The following is a 21,302-nucleotide window of genomic DNA, read 5'->3' on the forward strand; positions in this document are numbered from 1 at the left end:
TTCGAATGCTGTTATACATATTCATTATTTCAGTTAAATATTTCAAAGCCCATCACTGAATATACAAAATATTATTTCAGAAGCCTCAATTGAATGGAGACGTTTTGGGGAGATACACCAATGACTCGATTTCCCAGCTTCAAGTTTGTACAGTGAGTATGTAAGATGATTTGCATGGAAATAAATGAGTATGACAAAGGCAGGTAGCATGCAGCTACACACCAAACAAAAGACAGAGCTATGGAGCACTGAAATGCGTAACAGAACATTCTGGAAAGGAACTAGTGGAGTGTTGTTTCGGGACACAAATCTCCAGAGGCTCATGGGACATCCTCTTGCTTCTATCACAATAACAATCGCATTCTGCTTTCTCACCTACAACCTGCAATGTGCTACAGAAGCTCCACTTTAGTAACAGCTGCACTGTCTTATTTTCCACAGATTTTATTTCACCCGATTTCGACACACTCAGAAGGACTAGAAACCATCTTCTCACAGTCAGGAAATATTCTTATGGGAAAAAAAGTTTTATTCAATCAAAACAAACTTAAAAAAATATGGCAAATGAAATACCCTTTGGGCAATCAATTCCATGACTAAGAGAATAGTTTTGAAAAGTAAGTCTGATTTCCCTCTGTGAAGTTATGAGAAAACCTTCTGACACATATGAAATAAAACCTAGTCATGTCTCAGACTGGCCATTTGGACTCCGGGGCTAAGGCTGCGAAGATGCACAGGCTGCTCCGGTAATTCGGTTGACGTGGGATCGATGCAGGTGTGAAGCTCCCTGGTCAAAGACTGGCCCTTAGGCTGTAACTTAAATCAATCTGAGGAAAGTCAGGATGGATTACATTTTCAGTGATGAAGCTTTCAAAAGCAATTTTGGGCTTGCCTATTCTGAGGCTGTTTGGGTCTGCCCCAACTCTCCGCTGCTGGGTACAGAAGCAGCTGTCCACCTGCCTGTCTTCTTGGGAGTTGACTGAGTCTTGCAGTTGAGGGAAAAATGAGAAAAAGTAAAACAATGGGAAAGATACAAAAAGTGCCAAAATGAACAAACAAACAAACAGAAAACAACAACAACAACAAAAATAGATGAAATTTTCACTAAAGGAATCAGATTGAGGAATTTTTTCATTCGAAACCTGTTTGTTTTTGTTTTGTTTTGGTTTTGTTTCTTTTTTTAAAACTTTAAACAATGAAGATAAAGTGGAGGAAGGAAGGAATAAATACAGTGACAAAGAAAGTCTTGGGCAGAGTCTCATGAGGGCAATGCACAGTATTGCTCATTGATTTTGGCACAACAATCCTGCTTCTTCAGGTGTAGCTGGCCACTGCTCTGTATAAAAGTGTCAGAGAGGAGCAGCAGCAGGTACCCTGCTAGAGAGAAATAAACACATTCAAGGTATTTTTCAGGTATGTGAAGTTTGTAAATTATTGCTCATGTCACCTAAAATTTTGGGTAAGCCAAACTTGTGTTAACTCACTGAGTGTGAACATAGATTAAGATTAATTTGATTTTCTTTATAGGTGTGTGTGTGTCTGCTCATGTGTTTGCAGGTGCCCATGGAGGCCAGAAGAAGGCGGTGTAGCCTTGGGATCTGGCTGTTGTGAGCGGCCCCGTGTTGATGTTGGGAAACAAGGACCTCTGCAGAGCCAGCTAGGCTCTTCCAAGCTCAGCATCTCCCCATGTCTGACGGGGGCTTTTGTACAGTGTGCAACACACACCACCAAACACTGCAACACTAAAGGATCTTACAGAAAATACAAATGTCACTGGAGTTGTACCTGCTAATTTTTAAGGCACAGACCAGGTTCCTGCCAGTTTCCGAGAAATATGGTGTTAGGTCTCCCTTTAAAAAGTTTCAGAAAACTGTAATTTCTTCGAAGTGTCTGACAGTGACCTGCTTGGCTCTGGCAGGAAGCTCATCTGCCTCACTAATTAGGCAATTCCACATGTGTATTAATTGGATAGAGTCTTTAATAAAATCAAAGGAAGGAGAAAATGAAGCACTCTACAACCATGTCTCTGAGCTTGCAGTTCAGCTGCTTCTTTGTCTTAAAACTGTTGAACATCGAAGCTTGCTTTTTCTTTTTCTTTCAAAGGTAAAATGGGAAAAAATGCAAGTTATATAAAGGCTGGCTATACCATTTGTTGCTCATGTGTCGCATCTCACAGAAGTATACATGGGCAGTTAGCTAACTTGTGTGTCTGTAGAGAAATCCCACAGTTTTGCATAAGGAGGCCCCACCAAGGGTGCATAGGCTCTCTGAGGAACCACCCTAGCAGCGGTAAGTACCACAAGTGAATTCACAGTGTTCTGGAGAGAGTGTGTCCCACCGAGATACATCCCTTCTTGTCTTTATCTGGAAATTAAAATGGCCTAAATAAAAAACCTAAATAAAAAAATAAAACATAAAAGCCAGTTCACTTCACTCTGTCTTTTTGAGGAATATCTATAAGTGATGCTTGTACTAAGCAAAGTGGGAGTTTGATTACAGCAGACTGAGCATTCCACAGCAATGCTTGTTTGCTTGTATATGCCTGGGTCCCTTAATAGGGGGCCACAACTCCATCATTTCAGAGAAAGAACAGAAAGCGCTGAGGTCCAGGGGCAAGCAGCTTGCCTGCTACCTGCTGCCTGTTGCTTCTGGTCTGGTCACAGCTGCAGGGAACGTGATGCGTATGGAGAGGGGGAAGGACTCAGAGATCTCTCAGAAGTAACACGAAAGGAATATGGCAACACCACCCAGAAGGAGACCTGGAAATGCTTAGCTATGATAAGGGTCTGGTCATGCATTGACTGTGGGCTCAAATACCATCATGGCTTCATTCTGCAAGAAGTCTCAGAGCCACAGCCTCATGTTCATAGGTCTGCATCTGGGTCTCATTTATTGAAGGATTAAGGCTGTGTAAAATAACATAGAAAACCAAAGGTCTAAAGACAATCTTCTTAGACACTGCAGGCCAGCAGAAAGAAAACTCTGAATGCGAAGAGAACTTCTCAGATAACAGAACTCTCTGGAGAGGACAGAGCAGCGAGGCCAGTGCTGAAGCTGCCTACAAACCCTGACAATACAAATCTAGCACATTCAAATGTGAAGTGTTTTTAGTCAATAAAAATAGTTTTGAGTTCACTGATAAAAATAGGAAATAAAATATTAGTAGAAATATATCTTTAAAATAACCAGTACATTCTACTCTTTGTCCCCGGTGCACAGTGTTCTTATGACCTTCTGATGGGTGGGACGTTCATTTAGTCCTCTCATTATAGGGATGAGGAGACTGAGAAAACAGAGCTGACATAAAGATATTGTCAACTTAAGGCAGAACCTCAGTGATCTCAATAACGGAGCTCTGGAATCTGGTATATGGTACGGATACACTTTTTTTTTTCATGGTCCTTGATTTCCACAAGGTTGCAGCCTTTCAAGGCTAACAGTGGCAAATATCATCATTCCTTCACCCTCCCTCTCCTGACCGTTGGTCAGCTCTGGACAGCATGTGCTCTCTACAACAGATTGAAACGCACTTGTCAAGCTGCCCCTTCACCTGGGAGAAAGGCAATGGCAGAGTAATTAACCCCCATGCCTCACTCATCAACCTGCCCACTGCTTCCAGTCATTACAAGCAAACGCTGAGTGCTCAGTTGATTTAATTAATAATTCTAATAAGGATAGTATCATAATAGTATGCATTGGTGCATTAAGAAATGAAGCAAAGAACCAGCACGTTTGCTTGGATACCTAGAGACAAAGTTACAGCCATGCCGTTTGTGCAGACTTTAGTCTGTTTGTGTTTGTCCTTCCACATTTGTACAATTTATAAGAAAAGATGGAAAAGGTGGGAGATATGTAATGTTACAGGCAGTGTGGTTATTATTTACTTTTGTACATGTGTATGATGTATGTGTGTGCATGGGTGCACATTCATTTATGTACTTGTTTGCTGAGGTCATAGGTTGGCCTTAGGTGAGTTCCTTGAGTCTTCATGTTTGCACATCAAACATTTAAGCAATTTAGTCATCTCTCTCAGTCTTGTTTTATTTAATTCTAGAACTGTCTATAAAAACAAAGTGTTCATTTCTCTTTTATAGGTGAGAGGTCTAAGGCTCAAAGATTGAGAAAAGTGTCCAAAAATCCTTCAGGTCAGATCTGCTTAACTAAAAGGTTTAGACTCTCAACCTGGAGAGTGGGAAGCTGTGGACACTTATGTCTGTGCTCAGGCTCATCTTCATCTCCTTAAGTCTCCTCTTATGCTAAGCAAGCATTTGTTCTACAGCAGAAATTTTCAAATCAAATTCTTTAGAAAGTTCTGACATTTTGGCAGCCAACACTGCCACACTGCTGTAGGATGGAGAGAGAGACAGAGACACAGAGAGAGAGAGAGAGAGATCCCCTAGGTTTACTTCCACACCAAACAACTAGCTCCAATTCTCTTTGTTAAACACACTCAACCCTGTGGCCTGTCAGCCAGTGTCACACCAAAAGGGAGGTGGTTGTTTCATTATCCCTTAACAGAGCTAAAGTCTAATGATGTCACCGTTATCATAGCATCACCACAGCCAGTGCATTCTCACTGGCTTTCAGTGGTATAGACGGAAAGAACCCTGCCACAAGGTGGTTTAGAGGTATCGCAGTACAATGATAAACACTGTTTGATCCTTGAGCACTTCAGTGAATGACTATGCCTCCTTCTCTCTCCCCTTTAAATGTGTCATGTGTGTTCCTGGTTTGTCTGTCTGTCTGTTCACAGAGGCTGGAAGATAGTATTGAGTCTCCTGGGATTTACTGATGGTTGTGACCTACCATGTGGGTCCTGGGAACCTAACCTGGGTCCTGTAAAAGCAAAAGCTGTCTTTACCACTAAGCCGTCTCTCCAGCCCCATTCTCTAATTTTTTAACCACTGCTTAGAACTTGTCCCCTCCACTTAGGAAAAATGACTTTTACATAAAATACTGTGTAGTGTTAGCCTGGCACTGATGTCATATACATCTCAGAATTACTTTGTATCTTGATGGCAGCCCTCATTTCTTCATTTATTTTCGGGACTTGGTTTAATGTCAGGAACAACAAGCTGCATCACACACGAACCACACAGCCCACATGTGTGAGAGCTGATATGGTCCAGGTTTGTGGAATAAAGCCTGTGATGTGGGTAATCATGACGTTGGCCCATGGTGCGCTTCACAGAATTCAACCCCATCACTGTTCTGTGTTACTGGACACAGCAAGAGTGTGTGAAAAGCTTCATTTGGGAGCAAGGGTTCTGTTGCTTCACAAAAATAACCTTCCATGTCTACACCTCTATAGTCCAAGTCGAGGCATGAAGGGCTAAATTCTGTGCTTGTTTTTGATTTAGTAATCTGGTGGCCTGGAGCACTCCAGGCTCTGGCAGTCCCTTCTACTGCCTTGGCTCATGAGTAGCCATATTTCTTATGTGGTATGGAATGGCTATTTTTATCTATCTTCTTATAAATCCACCCAAGCTTTAGGCATCATCTGGGGAGGGAATGTCTTCTCACCTTTTCCCTCTCCATTTCCACAAACTTATGTGTACTTCCTATGTGTTAAATCATCTGTGTAGATCTAGACCTCAGCACAGTCCTATGCTGCTATATCAGAGTCTGTGTACAAGCTCCAAATTAATTCTTGTCAACATTTATTTTGAGAACACATAGGAAAGCCTTCCTTCTAATATCTAAAAGCCACCAGGATAAAGGCCTTGGGGCTCACACATGCTTATGTCCTCAGGAGCCTCCAAGGCTAAATAGATGACTGCATCTTTCAGCCAAAATGAAATCCTGCCCCTTTTAAGTCATAGAAGCGAATAATAGTTTTGATCTAGAATATAAAACTTAAACTCGTGGTGTTGTCATTGTTTTCCACATGGGATCAGTTATTTATACAAGGATAAAGTAATGGGAGCCCACTGCAGCTTACTGGCATTTGGGGACATTTTAAGCAAGTAGAAAGCTGAAATATTATTTTCTAGTAAAGCATAATCTGCATTTGGCAAACCATCCTTGAAGAGCAGCTACCAGCAGCACCAGTCTAGACTTAGCTGTCACATCCTGCCCCTTTCACCTTTTCCACTTCTGTAGAGAGGCTACCAACTGAGTTTTTCATTTCAGATGAAGACATTTTTCATCAAATTATGTAAGCCGAGAAGAAATAATCTCTGAGAGGTTTCTAAAGAGTAAAAAAGTAATGTTTGTGAAAGCCCTTAATATTGGAAATTCACTACAGTCTCCAGCGGGGAAGTCAAGGCAGGCAAGCATTTTGTTGAGTCCTTTGAGGTTTTAATGTATAATGTATATGTTCTTGAACAGATGTTCAATAAGCGAGGAGGCCCCACAACATTGCCAGGACTTACTGCAGGATCCACAGGCTACCTGGGAACACATCTACAGGGTGGGCTGGCATCCACATACCGTAGCAATGTCCCATCTAGTATGTGGCTGTAAATAGCTTCTCTGTCACTATTCAGGCTGACCTTGCCCCACCCAAGTGCACAAACTGGGCCTCCAGGAAAGCTGCATTAACGTAAAGCCGTGTGGATTATGAGCACATTTGCTTCTGTAGGTCTCTTCTGTCCCAATCAATTCTTTAACTTCTCTGCAGATGTTGAGCTCACACACACACACACACACACACACACACACACACACACACACACTGAAGTCAATATATGTTTTTGGTAAAGTGAGAAACAAAGTTCTTGCAGTGTGCTCTTCTCAAAGATCCAGAAGGAGATGGAAAGCCTTCTCACAGACAGGGAGCACCTGAGGAACGGGACCCATAGATGGCAGGATGAGATCACTCGGTTTCCTTCCTTTAAGGAACATACACAGAGTTATTCTTGTACTGCTCATTACACGTGAAAACAACACTAAGAGATGCAGTTCTGAGTCCCAGAGTTCGTACGTAAGAAGGAATTTGATTACGGATAGTTGTCAAGCTGTTATCCTTTGTGAATTGTATTAAAGCCTGTCTTTTCTAAGCACTGAGCTGCACAGGCTGCAGACCATGCTCTCTCTCTTTCTCTTTATCCTCTTGCTTTCTATGGTCTTTCTACCATCTATTTTCTCACGCTTGGCAAACAGTAATCTTTATTTGTAACAATTTAAAGTAGTTTTATTGACAAAATTCCTAAAATTTCTGCTTAAAATTATAGTTCCCTTTACAATTGCAACTTAAAGCCTTAAGAGAAAATGTTTCTTTCAGAACTCAAACAGGAGGAAGAAGCAAAACTTGGGAGGATGGGGCCGAGGTCTGCCAAAAACGGCACTGATGCCTGGCTAGGAAACTCTCAAGGCCAGGGCAGTAGGTCAGGGAGTGACTGATACGCACACAGCCAGGCCACTAGCCCATTAGTCAGAACATTAGGCTAAGCAGGACAGATGTTCCGGGAGATATCCAGATGATGCCCTGGTTCTCTCTTATATGGCTTAACCTCCAGAAAGGGGGGATTTAAACCCATATCTCAGCTCCTTCCCCTCTGTTTAACCTCAATCTATAGAAACTTGTCATTTGCTACCAGCTTTCCACAGAAATTGCTCTAGAGAAATCACTAACCACTCTACATTCTAAATCCCAGCGCATCATTGAAGCTGGGATTTTTTTTTCTACATTATTGGGTTCTTTTCTTAGGTCCTTCCACCACCTTTCCCTTCTAACTCTACAATACTAGGGAGGAAAGAAAGAAGGTTAGAGGAGAAAGGGGGCATTGATATCAGAACACTACTTCCTGCTGATTAGGGGCATTGAGTTCCTTGGAGCAAATTTGATCTTTATTGTCAAGTATCTCCAACCAGCAACCAGTATTTCAGTAGCCAGCAACCAGCAATAGCACCAGCAGTAAACAAGGGAGCAGCACAGGCAGCAGTTGCCCCAGGCCCTCCTGGGGCTCCCACTTTTATACCTTCTGAAGAGTCCCCAAAATTCCACATGTACACTATCTGCATCTGGCAAAATCATACTCCTGGTAGAGCACGAGGCAAATCATAGTGAGCTACTGTAGACAGTCTGAAGCAGTCCCATATCCCACACCTGGGATTAAAACAAAAACATATTCACATAAGATTTCTATGTTTAAAAAATAACTCAAAATTTTCACTATAGCTCACCATCAGCCTTCCTTTGGTCTGAAGAGACAGAGGGCTTGGCTGCCCGGTTTCTCACCATTCTCATCTGTCTGGTGCTCCTCTGTTCTGCTTGCTCTCAAGGAGATGTTGTTTGTGTATCTATCCTTCCTGTATTTCACCGTTCCTGTTTGGTGAGAAATCTGACCTGTTCCCCTTGCTGAATCTACATTTGGTCCTGATCACTTCAAGATTGTATCCTTCCTGAACTTTGATCCTGGTTAATGTCACCACACTAACTACCAGAAGTCAGCTAGAGTCCCATTCCCTGCCCCCTTCCTATTCCCTAAATATTTGGCCACTGCCTCACACCTCCTCCTCTCTCAGTTCTCACCTCACTTACTTTTACTGTACCATTTTTATTTGCCCATGTTATTTAAATTTTGTGTAGGGTTTAGAATCTGTACAGTCTAATAAAGTCTTTTAGGATCCAGATCTGTTCATGTAATTATTTTATTAAAATTATTCAGTGACTCCAAGAATAAAGTTCAAAGACATATTCAAGACTGTCCCAATACTTGTCGATTTCTCCAGCCTTTCTTCATAGTCTCACTTCTGTTACCCTTTACTCAAGCCCAGGAAAGGACCAGCATGTCTACTCTTGGGTCTGGTTGTTTCATTCATCATCTTACTCAAGACCAACCCAATCATGCCCCTAGCTCTGGGAGCACAGACTCCTGTCTGGCCTCTGGTCGTGATGCTGTCATTTTGGTCATTTACTCTATGCTTGTGATTATTGTTGAGTGAAAATTCTTCCTCAGAGATGAGGAAATGATGGCTTAGATGGTGATTTGAGCTGAGCATTGGTTGCTTAAAATTCACACAATGATTTCAGCTTTTCCTGGGTGACAGTCCCTTCAGGGCCCTGAGACTGAATTAAGAGCCCTTCTCTGCCCCAGGACAGCATCATTGACTGTTCTGCCCAGACTCACTCATCCTCCTGGTTCTCTACTCTCACTTGTCTGAGCTCCTTGAGGGGAGGTTATCAGTTGAGTTACTCTGCTCTTTCCAGAATGTGGCCTATGGCTTTGAACATTGCAGGTCTTCAACACACATATTTGACAAATGAGTGCCACTACTGAATCAGTCACACAAGTGTCACACGAAACTGTGTGTTTGTTCCACTTACACACTTTGAAGATCCCAAATGCCTAGTGACAATGTGCATATGCTGTGGGCAGGACTTTTAATGTGGAATTAACATCCACAAACCCTGGTCAGTGCATTAACAGTGGCCCGTGGCAAGCTTGTGTGTTAGGTTAGCAGATTATCTCAAGAATGCCTTCCCCCTCCAAACACACACCTTTCTCACAAGTGGATTGCATAGCAGAGAAGCCCTCAGGTAAACAGCAGACAGACAGCTGTCAGATAGTCACTTATCCCTAGTATACTCACAGTGTTCCTTAAGATGTATGGAACTCGGGTTGGCATATGTGATGATAGAGTAACAATGACTACATTTACTGATTACCTACTTGGTTCCAGACAGAGGGACAGCTGCATTAAAGGCAGTATCTAAATTCCTGCTCTGTTATGTGAGAACTACAATTTCCCTCAATTTACAAATGAGTTAACTGAGGATTTGAAACCCACGTAACTTACATAGCTGAAGTATAGCGTAACTGAAGTATAGTAAAACTTAGATTCAAAGAAGATCTGTTTGACTCCTGTAATGGAAAACATACATATACTTATTCACACATGTTCTCTTTCTCCCTCTCTCCCCTTCCTCACACATATTCTCTCTTTCTAGCCTTTCCCTTCACACATGTTCATACCCAAACACACTGGCTTTCCTTTTACTTAGTTTCATCTGTGGCTCACCCTGAATTTACAGATTGTAGCTGTTTGGCAATCTGGAAAATATGAGATTTTTCAAACCAAAAGTAGACTGAAATGGTCTCAGGGTTCATCCTACAGACTACAGACACTGGCTGATGAAACCTGTAAAGGGGTCAGTTCTACATAGAAACTATTTTAACACTATGTTTCAAGTGACCATGACCCTCTTTCACTCGGTGGGTGGTTCTATGCTCTGAGATTCAGAGCAGTGGCCCAGAGCTTGAGCTCAAGAGCAAGCAGCCAGGACAGGCCAGTTTCACCACTGATTAATCTGACAGCCGTCAGTCATCACAGAACACACTCTTTCTAAGCTTTCATCTGCAAAAGGGAGGTTGAAGAAACCCGTCTTTGACTTGTGTGAGGACCAAATGGACAAATTCTTGTAAGAAATTAGGATAGGATCTAGCCCACAATAAAATAATAGTAAGTGTCATTTCTGATGCCTGGGACATTGCTTGGCTGATAAGGCAACCACAGTGGCAAAACAGCTCAGCCTTCATTTACTCACCAGTCCATTCATCTTCTTACTCGCTGCTTAATTCCTTCATTCATTAAAAATATACTAGTTATCTATTAAATAGTAGACATTGTGCTTGGTGACTGGGCAGCTAACGTGATTGATGACAGACTGATGCAATTCTAAAACGCCACAGGGCTCAACAGAAAGAAAAAAAATATCTAAAAATAACTATCGTGGTTGGAGGTGTTGCTTCAGAGTTACAGTGCTTGCCTAGTATGCATGAATCATGAATCTGATCTCTAACACCACAAAAGTGAAATAAAAGTTAAAACAAAAACAATAATTATAGCACAGAATAGAAATGCTTAGTGCAGAAGAGCTTTGGTCTTTGCAGAGAAAGAGTCCTATGTATACAGATATATCATACTTCCAGGTCACAGTTATAGACAGTTATAGTCTGTCCTTTTGTATTTGTTAACCAATCATTAAAGTTGTGTTTATGGTTCTGAGTGAGTAAGAGATGATAGATAGATGATAGATAGATTGATTGACAATAGATGATAGATAGATAATAGTTGATAGATAGATGACAGATGATAGATAGATAGATGGTAGATGATAGATACATGATAGAGAGATGACAGATGATAGATAGATAGGTAGATAGATAGATATATAGATAGATGATAGATTGATAGATAGACATGACTTATGCTCCTAAATTTCTAAAGCTATTATTACTTCATTTTTGAAAACAAGCTGTAATTTACAAATTTTGCTAGCAAGTTAACATATTATTAACCCTCATTTTTTGCTTCTTAAAATTAATTAATTCATTCATATTTTTTAATATTTAAGCCATCTAAAATATTTACAATATTCTAGAAAACTGTGAACATTTACATTAAATTACAAATCAAACTGCTTCAGATCTCTTTAGTGGCTTTTGTTACAAATCATGACACCAAATAAAACATCCACATGAGAAAAGAATTAGTAATAATTTTGCAGAAGGCCATTGTATGACACAGAGTATTTTTCTTTCAAAATTAGTGCTAAGAACTATTAAGAAAAATTAAGGCAAAGTAATGAAGGAGTTGACATAAAGTTATGCATTTGATCCTATATCAGAAGTTTTAAAAGCATTCAAATTCAAAGTTCATGAATGATAAAACACACTGAAGTATGTTCTAAGAAAGCTGGAACACCTTCATCCAATTTTGTTTTCTGCAACGTGGAAATAGCCTTGCTGTGATGAACCACAGAATATCTGCATTTCCCCAGGGTAAATTTTTAATCACAGGGTAACATCAGTATGTGTTCTGGGTTACAATAGAATACTAAATTTGGAAGGAGAATAATTCAGATAATCTAGTGAAACTGAGGAAGCAGTGAGTTTGTATTCCTCTCTGAATATTTTGAAAAACACTTAATTTGAAAATGAGTGGTGCTTTACGGTTGTAACAATCTGCAAGTCACTTAGCTTTCACAAGGTACTAATCATAGTTGCTGAGAAGATCATTAGAGTAGGGTTTTCACTCTTCTGCTGGTCCCCAGGGCGGCTGTTCATTCTCTTCTAGCCTCTGAAAGGCATTAGTGTGAGCTCTGAAGACAGGCAGACACCTTGAGAACAGATGTACTAATATGTCTTCAAAATAGCCCTTCCTTTCATCTACTAAAACTTTTTTGGAGAAAATGGAACATGCCCAGAGGTGCTCACATCTGCCTTTGCAATCTTTGGAACAGAAGCCTATGACCCTGAGCTAAGCACACCAGTGGTGTACCCACTACTTTTCCTTTAAAATCTATGACCTCAGGCTGAACATGCTCAAAAGTGTTCTGCTCAGAGGTGGCAGCCCTCAAATTCTCGCCCATATACATAAGTATAGGTGCTTTAAATAAGAGCCCCACACTTTTTTGATAGGAGATACTGCCTTGCAAATGAGTCCTACACTCTATCAGCAGCGGAGAATCCATCTTCCTCCCTTCCTGACTGCTTGTTTTGGCTTAAACTCACCAAGAGACAATCCATTTCATTGCATTTGGATGTACAGACAATGTAGCATTTATCTTACTCAATCCCTTCATTGTATTTCAAGATGCAGCTTTGAGAAAATACACTATGTAGGTAGATAGAATATCTTTCGCATGCTTGCTTACTCACTATTTCATTTTACTTATAGCATGTGAGTTTCTGGTGACTCCAACATGTATGTCTGAAGAAGAACAACCAAGAGTGAACTCAAGTCTTGGTTACTCCATGCTTCAAGAGAGAACTTTAAAAAAAATACAGATAAAACCCCATTTAACTATCTTAGGTCAGAAGATGCGTTTCATCTATTTCTGTAGTCCCCTCCCCCTCTCAGCTCTAAGGCTTTTCTACACATAGAGTTTTACAGGTATTATAAAGTTCTCAAACACCCATATAATCTTGGAAAAAACTTTTCTGTTTCTAAGGCACTTGTTACATTAGGATGAGGTCTATGGTGAACATACTCCATGCTTGGGCTTTATTGTGTTCATGCAGGAGTCTGGAAGCATTGGAGGATGCTTTTTGACTTTGTTACTTACGGTTGAGGGGCAGGCTTGCGTTGGTTGTGCCCAGCTTGTTGGCAGCTACACAGGTATAGTTGCCGAAGTGCTCCTGTGTCACATTGGTCACTGTGAGGATAGACCTTGTGCTGAAGTTCTGAATGATAATTCCTTGCTGGCCATTGAAGAGCCTAGAAGACAGAATGTACTCTATTAAGTATGTTCTAGGACATTAGATTCTAATTTAGCTTAGGCAGAGCAGCCACCAGCCATGGCAACCTGTAAATTACAGTGTAACCACATCCACCAAGACATTAACAGCATGGTGTTAGTTTTGTTTAGCAACTCTTCTCATACTCCAGTTTGAGGGAGAAGACAGGCTTGAGACCTGCCTTCTGCTCTGATAGTTGCCTTGCTACATGGTAAACCAGACCATGTAGTCTTCATGTGCACTCTTCCCAGTGTACAAATTCATCCACCAGAGCAAAGGCTTCTCATCGTGAAAGCCAAGGACGACAGAAAAGACTTAGAGTCCACCATAAGCTGATGGCTTCTGGGTAATCTAGCTAGCTGATAGGAGCCTAAAAAACTTCAGGTGACATTTGTGGGTAATTCCTCTAACACTATATGTTACAAAGATTCATGTCAATGCTATAAAGCTATTGTCATGGACAACCAAGCAGAGAGATGACTTTCTTAAACCTGGAGAAAGAAGTAGAGCAATTCAGACAGCATTCAGAAGCCTGAAACACATCTGCTTTCAAAAAGAAAGAGTTGCTTTCTTCTTGATACTCCTGACTTTCTGGAAATCTCTCTCTAGACACAGCACCTGAGGCCTCATTCAGTTTGTGCTGGCATGGCTCCATGTTGTAGTACCAGGTCACATATCTCTGTTTCTGCATCTTCCTGATTCTACCCTTGGTGCTGACCTCCTGCTGTTCCTGTCCCTCAGACTGTTTCCTCCTTATGCCAGCTGGTCTATGTTTTTCTATTGTTTCTTAAATGGCTGTCTTCTCTGTGTAATGCACTCTTGGATTGTTCTACCAGTTTTCATACACACAAGTTTTGATGTTGTTGTTGTTTTTCCCAGTTCTCCATTTTTTATTGTCATATTGTTTTAATTTTTATTTTTTTATATAAATTACATTTTCTTCACTTTGCATCCCAGCTGCAGCTCCCTCTCTCATTCCCTCCCAACCCCATCCTCCCTCCATCATCTTCTCTCATGCCCCAGTCCAAGATAGAAAGACCGGAAGGGGACAGGAGTTCCACAAGGAGAGCACCAGAACCAAGAAATCTGGGCCCAGGGGTCTTTTCTGAAACTGATAGTCCAACCAAGGACCATGCATGGAGATAACCTAGAACCCCTGCACAAATGTAGCCCATGGAAGCTCAGTCTCCAAGTGGGTTCCCTAGTAAGGGGAACAGGGACTGATTCTGACACGAACACAGTAGCTGGCTCTTTGATCACCTGCCCCTGATGGGGGAGCAGCCTTACCAGGCCACAGAGGAAGACAATGCAGCCAGTCCTGATGAGACCTGATAGGCTAGGAAGGGGAGGAGGACCTCCCTTATCAGTGGACTTGGAGAATTTTTTTAACTCATTGAATTGTTATAATTTCCTTTAAAAAAAAGTCCAGACTACAGGGACATACTTTCTTTGATGCTGGAGTTGTGAGCCATTTACAGTGTATCCTAAACACATGAGGAATGCCTTACGGTAATCATGAGATGAAGCCAAATTCAAGAGATTTTCTCTAGAAATATAAATTCTACACCAATGAGGTTAAAACCAGATTCTACCTTCTGCTTGATTAACTTCAAATTGATGTAAAAGAGACATACTGATCCCAAGGTGGGTAAATTCACCCTGCATGTGGCCAGTCAGATTTTTCTTTCATGTATGTTTGTTTCAGTACCATACATGTCTGATCATAAAGAAGCTCCCCAGAGTCAGCACTGACTGACACTCTGCAGCTTGCACTGAATCAAGACTAACTAGTATACATGTCATGTAAATCAGAGGTAACGAGATATTAGTACTCTTAGAATTTCCTAAGTTTCCTTACTGGTTAGATATGACTTATTCAAAACACAAACTTTAATCAGATTTAAAAAACCTTGAGTTGAATAAACACTGAGCAAAATTTAAACTTGAGCATAACTATGATCCCCAAATCTAAATGAGAAAATAGGACAAAAATATTGCTAACCTGTGAAAATACTAAATTCCTAGTGCCTTATTGTACACTTTCATGACTCACATTAACAACCTTTAATCAATCAATTAATTGATATGACTTGATAAACCCCACCCTTGTCTCTGGATGTTCATGAGTCCTACCTAAAAGCTTTAGCAGGTATGCCCCATGTGATCAAAGAATAAGAGTATTTTAACTGATGACTTCTTTCTCTCTTTGAAGATTTATTCCAAGATGATTCTCTACAATTTTTTGTTTTTTATTAAGGGACTCTTCCTTGGGTGAGGACACAGTTAAATTGGTGGGGCACTGCTTTAGCATGCAAACCTGGGTTTGATCCACAACATTGAATAAGATGGGGTGCCAGCATACACTTCTAATTAGGGGGCAGGAACAAGGTGATCCATCTGATGCTTCAGAGTCATCCTTAGCTACATAGGAAGTTGGGGACTAACCTGGGTTACATGAGGTTTTATAGAAATAGAGATAGAAATTAGATGGATAAATAGATGATAGATAGATAGGTGATAGAATAATTTCTATATTGTCCTATATTTACAGATTATTGACTTCTTACAGCCTTCTGCTACAGTGGAAGAGAATCTCTACTAAAGTAGCAGTTAACATTATGCACCAGGCTTCCTGTTCTTTATAAGAGTAGCTGCAGCATATATTACCTATAAGAAAGTACCTATCCATGTGTCCTTGTGTACTTTTACAGGGGGAAGTGGGGTGTAAGATCCTTCTGTCATTGCCATCCTGTTGTCCTGGAACCATCCTGTTTGCTCCATGGTGAGGGTCATTACCCTGACTCTCCCTCTCTCTTTTCCCAGTGTCCCATAAATCTGTGAGCTTCAGGCTGCTTGATTTGCCAGGGTCTGCTGTGGGCCCCATCAGCAGACTGTTCTACTGTATTAGAACAGAGTACTGTGTTTTCTATTAGCAGAGGTAACACATGGGAACCAGGGGTGCTTAGTTGTCAAACAATCACATATTCCAACCATCATCTCCTTTGGGCATCATCTCCTTTGGGTCACTAAGGTGACCAAGAAGAGCCAGTAGCAAAGTCACCAGAGAAAACTCGACCACATAGTGTCATCAGTTGCTAAGATTGTAAAAATAAGTAGGACAATGGCATTGTGCCTTGCTCAGTCTCAGGCCTGCCTCACTTCACTTTGGGACCATTGCCTGCTCTTCCTTTCCAGGTCAGAGTCAATAGCAAATGCCACAGGCCCTGAGTCATGACAGCATTGCCAGCCTCACGTTACACAGGAAGGTTTCATGTATATGTGGTAATTGTTCTCCATACATTTATAACTGAAATTCTTCAGCTTTTGTACATGAGTCTGTAGTGTTAAGAGTGAGGAACAAATAATCATTCTATGAACATGAATGAATGTTCTCAGCAATCCTGGGAGATAGGTGTTATCAGTCCTAGTTTAGAGATGAGGAGACAGAAGTTTAAAAAGATTAAGCTAATTCATCTTCCAGCACCCAATAATCAACAGACCTGACATTCACATCTGGACCTCCTCTGGCTGCAGTGTCCACTCATCATAACTGTTAGTGTTGACCTTTTCAAGCAGAACTGGATATTGTGTTTGAGACTGGTCAGAAAGAGTGGGTGCTTCGGGAAAGTTGAGTTGGGCCAAGGGACAAAGCCCTTGGGGCTAAACAGCTAACTAACAGGCAGCAGCCAGGTCGGGAAAGCTGGGCTCAATCCAGGGGATGCATCTAATGGGTAGAAAGGCAACCTGTCATTCTGGCAAGCTTTCATTCTGGGAGCTTTCTGGGTATCTTTCTAGGTCAGGGGCCTCATGAGTAGTTCTGGAGCTTAGTTCTACCTTGAGTGAAGCTTTTCACACAGCTGCCATTGGCCTCCCCTGGAGTCAGTCTCTCAGGGTGCACATAGCCTGGAATGAGAAGCAGCAAGCATGCTTCCTTCCCTCCTGGAACTTGCCCAGGCACACACTCCACTGGCAGCAGCTCCTGCCTGTGGTTTTGCCCCTCTGCCCACTACATAATCGGAGGGGAAGTAATCTCTCCTTGCACAACACTGTTAGAAATAGCAGAAAATCAGCCATGGTCCAGAAATGTGACTTCTTCACTGATAAAACTGTCTCCAGAAATGAAGTTCCAGTGGAGTTGTGGTGTTGCGAGCTCTGCCAGACCTGGCTGGGTTACCACATCTCCTAACACAGATTTAGTTGCACATATTTGTGAGTACTTTGGTTTCATGTCCATCTTGCCCATGAGTGTGGAACTATCTAATGAAAACATTTCTCAGTGCCTTTGTTAGCTGTTGTATTTCAAGCACATCAGAGAATAGTGCTGGTCACTTAAAATGTGGCCACACAGAGCAGTGACCATTACATGCTTCAATTGGGTTATTACATTTCTGTAAACCTTCATGTCTTTGTCTGTGAAATGGGAGACACCAACCCAGTAGCCAACTGTGGACATGAAAATAGTTTTAAATGATAATTTGTTCCCTTTAGGTATATGTATGTCAAATGAAGCAGGCACTAGATCATGACAGGTGAAGCCAGCGTTCAATGATAGGCTCTGTTCCTTAAAGTGGATGCACTTCCTCTCAGGGGCAGCCAAACATTAAATATTGAATATACAGGAAATTATTTTAGGCAAGGTGAGTGATGGTGAAGATTATGGCATTGTGATTTCAAGACATGCCAAACTCAGCATCAGTCATATGCCCATTTATCAGTCTCATCCAGGCTTTTGGGAGATCCCCAGGATATGCAAAAAGAAACCAAAAGTGAAAATGGGAAGGAGTGGGAGCTTCAATAAACCAGCAGGAGAAGAAGGTTCCCTGTTTATGTGTGTATGCTGCTATAGCAATCTATTCGTTTATTATGTGGCTTGGCACTTATGGCTAGCATTTATTCCTGGGAACACTCTGAAGACTATTATGAATCACTGTTTGAGCCCCGAGAGGTGTCTATCTATAGTTGTGCATTTGAATAAATTGATGTTATTATAATACATTAGGATACTTTAATGACTTTAGACTTTATTAAGCTATTTAAAATGTGTGCCTTGTTTACTGTATCCATTTAAATTAAATTAGTAATTTTAGATCCAAGACTTTGGGGCTGCCATATGACAGTTGGTTTCCATTGAGGAGACCCTTTAAGGCCCACATGAAAGAAACAAGGCTATGCACAGTGCAGGAGGAACCAGTCCTCCTGGGAACAGTGGTTCCTGACCCCCTGACAACCTTGGGAATGACCGAATCTCTCTTCTCTGCTTGAACTGTTTTCCTGATAGCTGGGTGCCCAACAATGTAATATTAAGTTTTATGCTGAAGTGTAACAATACAACCATTCTGCAGAGATGACAAACATGCAAAAGCAAGCCATGAGCGAACAACAGAAACTACTTTCCTTTTTCTCATCTTTTTGGGGTTGGTTTAATACTGACTAAGGCTCGATGAACAATTTGGTTGTATCCCCCCTTTCCCATCTGAAAGCGACTTTGGGGAGATGGATCATTGGGTAAAGTTCGACTCATAAGCCCCATGTCTTTAGTCTGATCTCACAAATATGTGTTAAAAAACAACAAAACTAACAATCCAAACAACAACAAAAGAGAAATGAAAGCAGCCAAGGTGGTGTACACATAGAACCCATTGCTCGTACTCGGGACATGGAGAGAGGAGAGTTTCTGAGGCTTGTCGGCCGTGTACACTAGACTATCGACAAGACCCAAACCTCTAAGAGACATTGTTTTTAAGGAACAGTGTGAATCCTGACAATGGTAGTGCTGGCTTTTATTTCCCAGCACCCATAAGGCAGAGTCAGGTGAATTTCTATGAGTTTGAGGCCAGCATAATTTACAGAGTGAGTTCCAGGACAGCCAGGGCTGCACAGGTAGAAACCCTGTCTCCAAACAAAACAGTGCGGACAGCTCATCTAGAATGATCAACCCAAGTGCCCCAGGTCTCCATTTACATGGGCATGCTTGCATATGAAGAACTGCACAGTTGTAAGCTTGCACTCAAAAAAAAACAGGCATGGGGCAATGATCTTAAAATTCCTAGGACTTGTTCATGTAACACATAGTTACACAAACACCATGTCAGGCACCTGGAAGATGATAGTGAAAGAAGAGCCATCACGTCACAGACTAGGGTTTAGCAGGAGAAATGGACACACTAATTGGTTTGAGGATGGGCTGAGTATCCAAGAGTCCAGTTGGGGAATGATCTCCTCGGGCAGGAAGTACTTCCCCGGAGGTATCAAGGGACAATGGCTCATAGTAACACAGCAAGGTCTGCACAACAGGAAAGAGAATAAAAGGGCCTGGGCCTCCGTATGTGATAACTGGGTCACATGGATAAGAAGCAGGATAGCATCTGGGCCAGTGGCAGCCTCCAAGGGGCATATGCAAGACACTGCTGTCCTCTACCATGTTCTTGCTTCTAATAAGCTAATTGTTACAGACTATGATTATGGCTCCTAACAGGAGGCTTCCACCCTGTAGTTAAGTATCATGTCACCAAGAACTTTGGCAGTCACATCTTGGTGGCTGAGACAGAGTGAACTCTATCGTGGTAGAGCTACAAGGCAGTCATGATAATATGTGAGCAAAAAGAACTTAGGGTAATTAATGCATTCAGGACAGCCACACTGTGGAGGATGTAATGATGGCTGGGTGACTAACGACAATCAATGACAGCAACAAAATCAGAGGCAGAGATGCACCTAAGTTGGGTTCAACAACACAAACTAAGAGCAAAGTGTCATGAGGAGGTTTGGTGCCCTCTATCCTTATGTCCCCCCCATCACTGGTTCTGGAGGAAGCCTGTTGCCATGACATAAAGTCACTTAAGCCATTCTGTGGAGACATTCACATGGCAAATGGCTAAGACCATCTGCCAGGAACAACTATCAACACCAATTCTCTGGCTGTGTATGTGTGTGTGTGTGTGTGTGTGTGTGTGTGTGTGTGTCTGTGTATATGAACTTGTGTATCTGTATGCATATATCTTTGTGTATGTGTATGTATCTCTCTGTGTGTGAACGTGTCTCTGTATGTGCATGTGTCTGTGGATATGTCTGCGTATAACTATGTGTATGTGTATCTCTGTGTGTGAGCATGTATGTGCCTTTGTATGTGTGGCTGAGTGTGTGTGAGTGAATGTATCTTAGTGCATGTGTGTGCTTGTATATGTGTGTCTATGTGTGTCCGTGTATGTGTGTGTCCATGTGTACCTGTGTGCTTATTTGTGTGTGTGCGTGTGTGTTTATGTGTGTGCATAAATGTACATGGGCACTTGTGCATGTGTGTGTATGTATGTTATGTGTATGTGTGTCTGTGTATTTATCTAAGTGAAAATCTGTCTTTGACCATCTTGTTGTAAGAGACATGGGCATCTGTGTTTCCTTAAATATAGTAAAATCTTGTGTAGGTTGCTTCTGATCCTGTGCATAAGGATTACAGATGAACACTCTCTGAGCACAAGTTGCTGTGAGTACTTCCATGTTGCTGGGGTCTCTGGCAGAAGCTTCTTCTTGGGTGGGGTCCTGGGAAACCTGATGTGCCATCCTTGCTGTGTGTCTACCTCATCCCATTTGTGCCTGTGTCTTTCACGACAAACACTGGGAGTTATTAGTGAGTGTTTCCATGAGCCGTATCTCCTTCTGCAACATGCTGGAGTTCTTGGTGTTCATCATTGGCTTTTCACAGCCATCTTTGATAGACTGCCGAGCAACCCTGAGAACCAGACAAAGGGGTTGACCCCATAGACCCTGAGTGAGGATTTTGAGAGCCAGCTCTGCCACAACTGCCCTGACTTGTGCAGAATGCTCAGAAACACACATTTTCCTGCCAGCAGAGGGAGGGATACCAGCATCCATCACCACCTGCTCGTAGGAGCTAACGTGGATCATCAGCAGAGTGCCACCTTCACACAGCAGCGGGTGAGTTTCCCTGCGATGGGGAACACCTGCACCACCTGGCCTGTCATGGCAGGTCACTTATGTACAGACAGTGCTGTGCACAGACCTGGGGCTCTCCCATGTTTCACACAGAAGTTGTTTTGATAGTTTGAAAGGAGACTATTCTACTGACTTTTGATAATTTGGATATTTTTTCAGTTAACA

At 41.8% G+C, this 21,302-nt stretch overlaps 1 protein-coding gene across 1 annotated transcript in view; it reads right to left on the bottom strand.

Annotated features, from left to right (window-relative positions):
- The window catches only part of Negr1 (neuronal growth regulator 1), a 727,531-nt gene that overhangs the window by 136,626 nt on the left and 569,603 nt on the right, over positions 1 to 21,302 (bottom strand). Inside the window, exon 6 of the mRNA XM_055614379.1 lies at positions 13,016 to 13,167. Within this exon, the coding sequence (XP_055470354.1) occupies positions 13,016 to 13,167 (152 nt within the window). The remainder of the gene's footprint in view (positions 1 to 13,015; positions 13,168 to 21,302) is intronic.

The sequence above is a fragment of the Psammomys obesus genome, unplaced genomic scaffold, assembly GCF_907164565.1.
Source record: "Psammomys obesus unplaced genomic scaffold, mPsaObe1.curated_primary_1811, whole genome shotgun sequence".
NCBI classification, from domain to species: domain Eukaryota; kingdom Metazoa; phylum Chordata; class Mammalia; order Rodentia; family Muridae; genus Psammomys; species Psammomys obesus.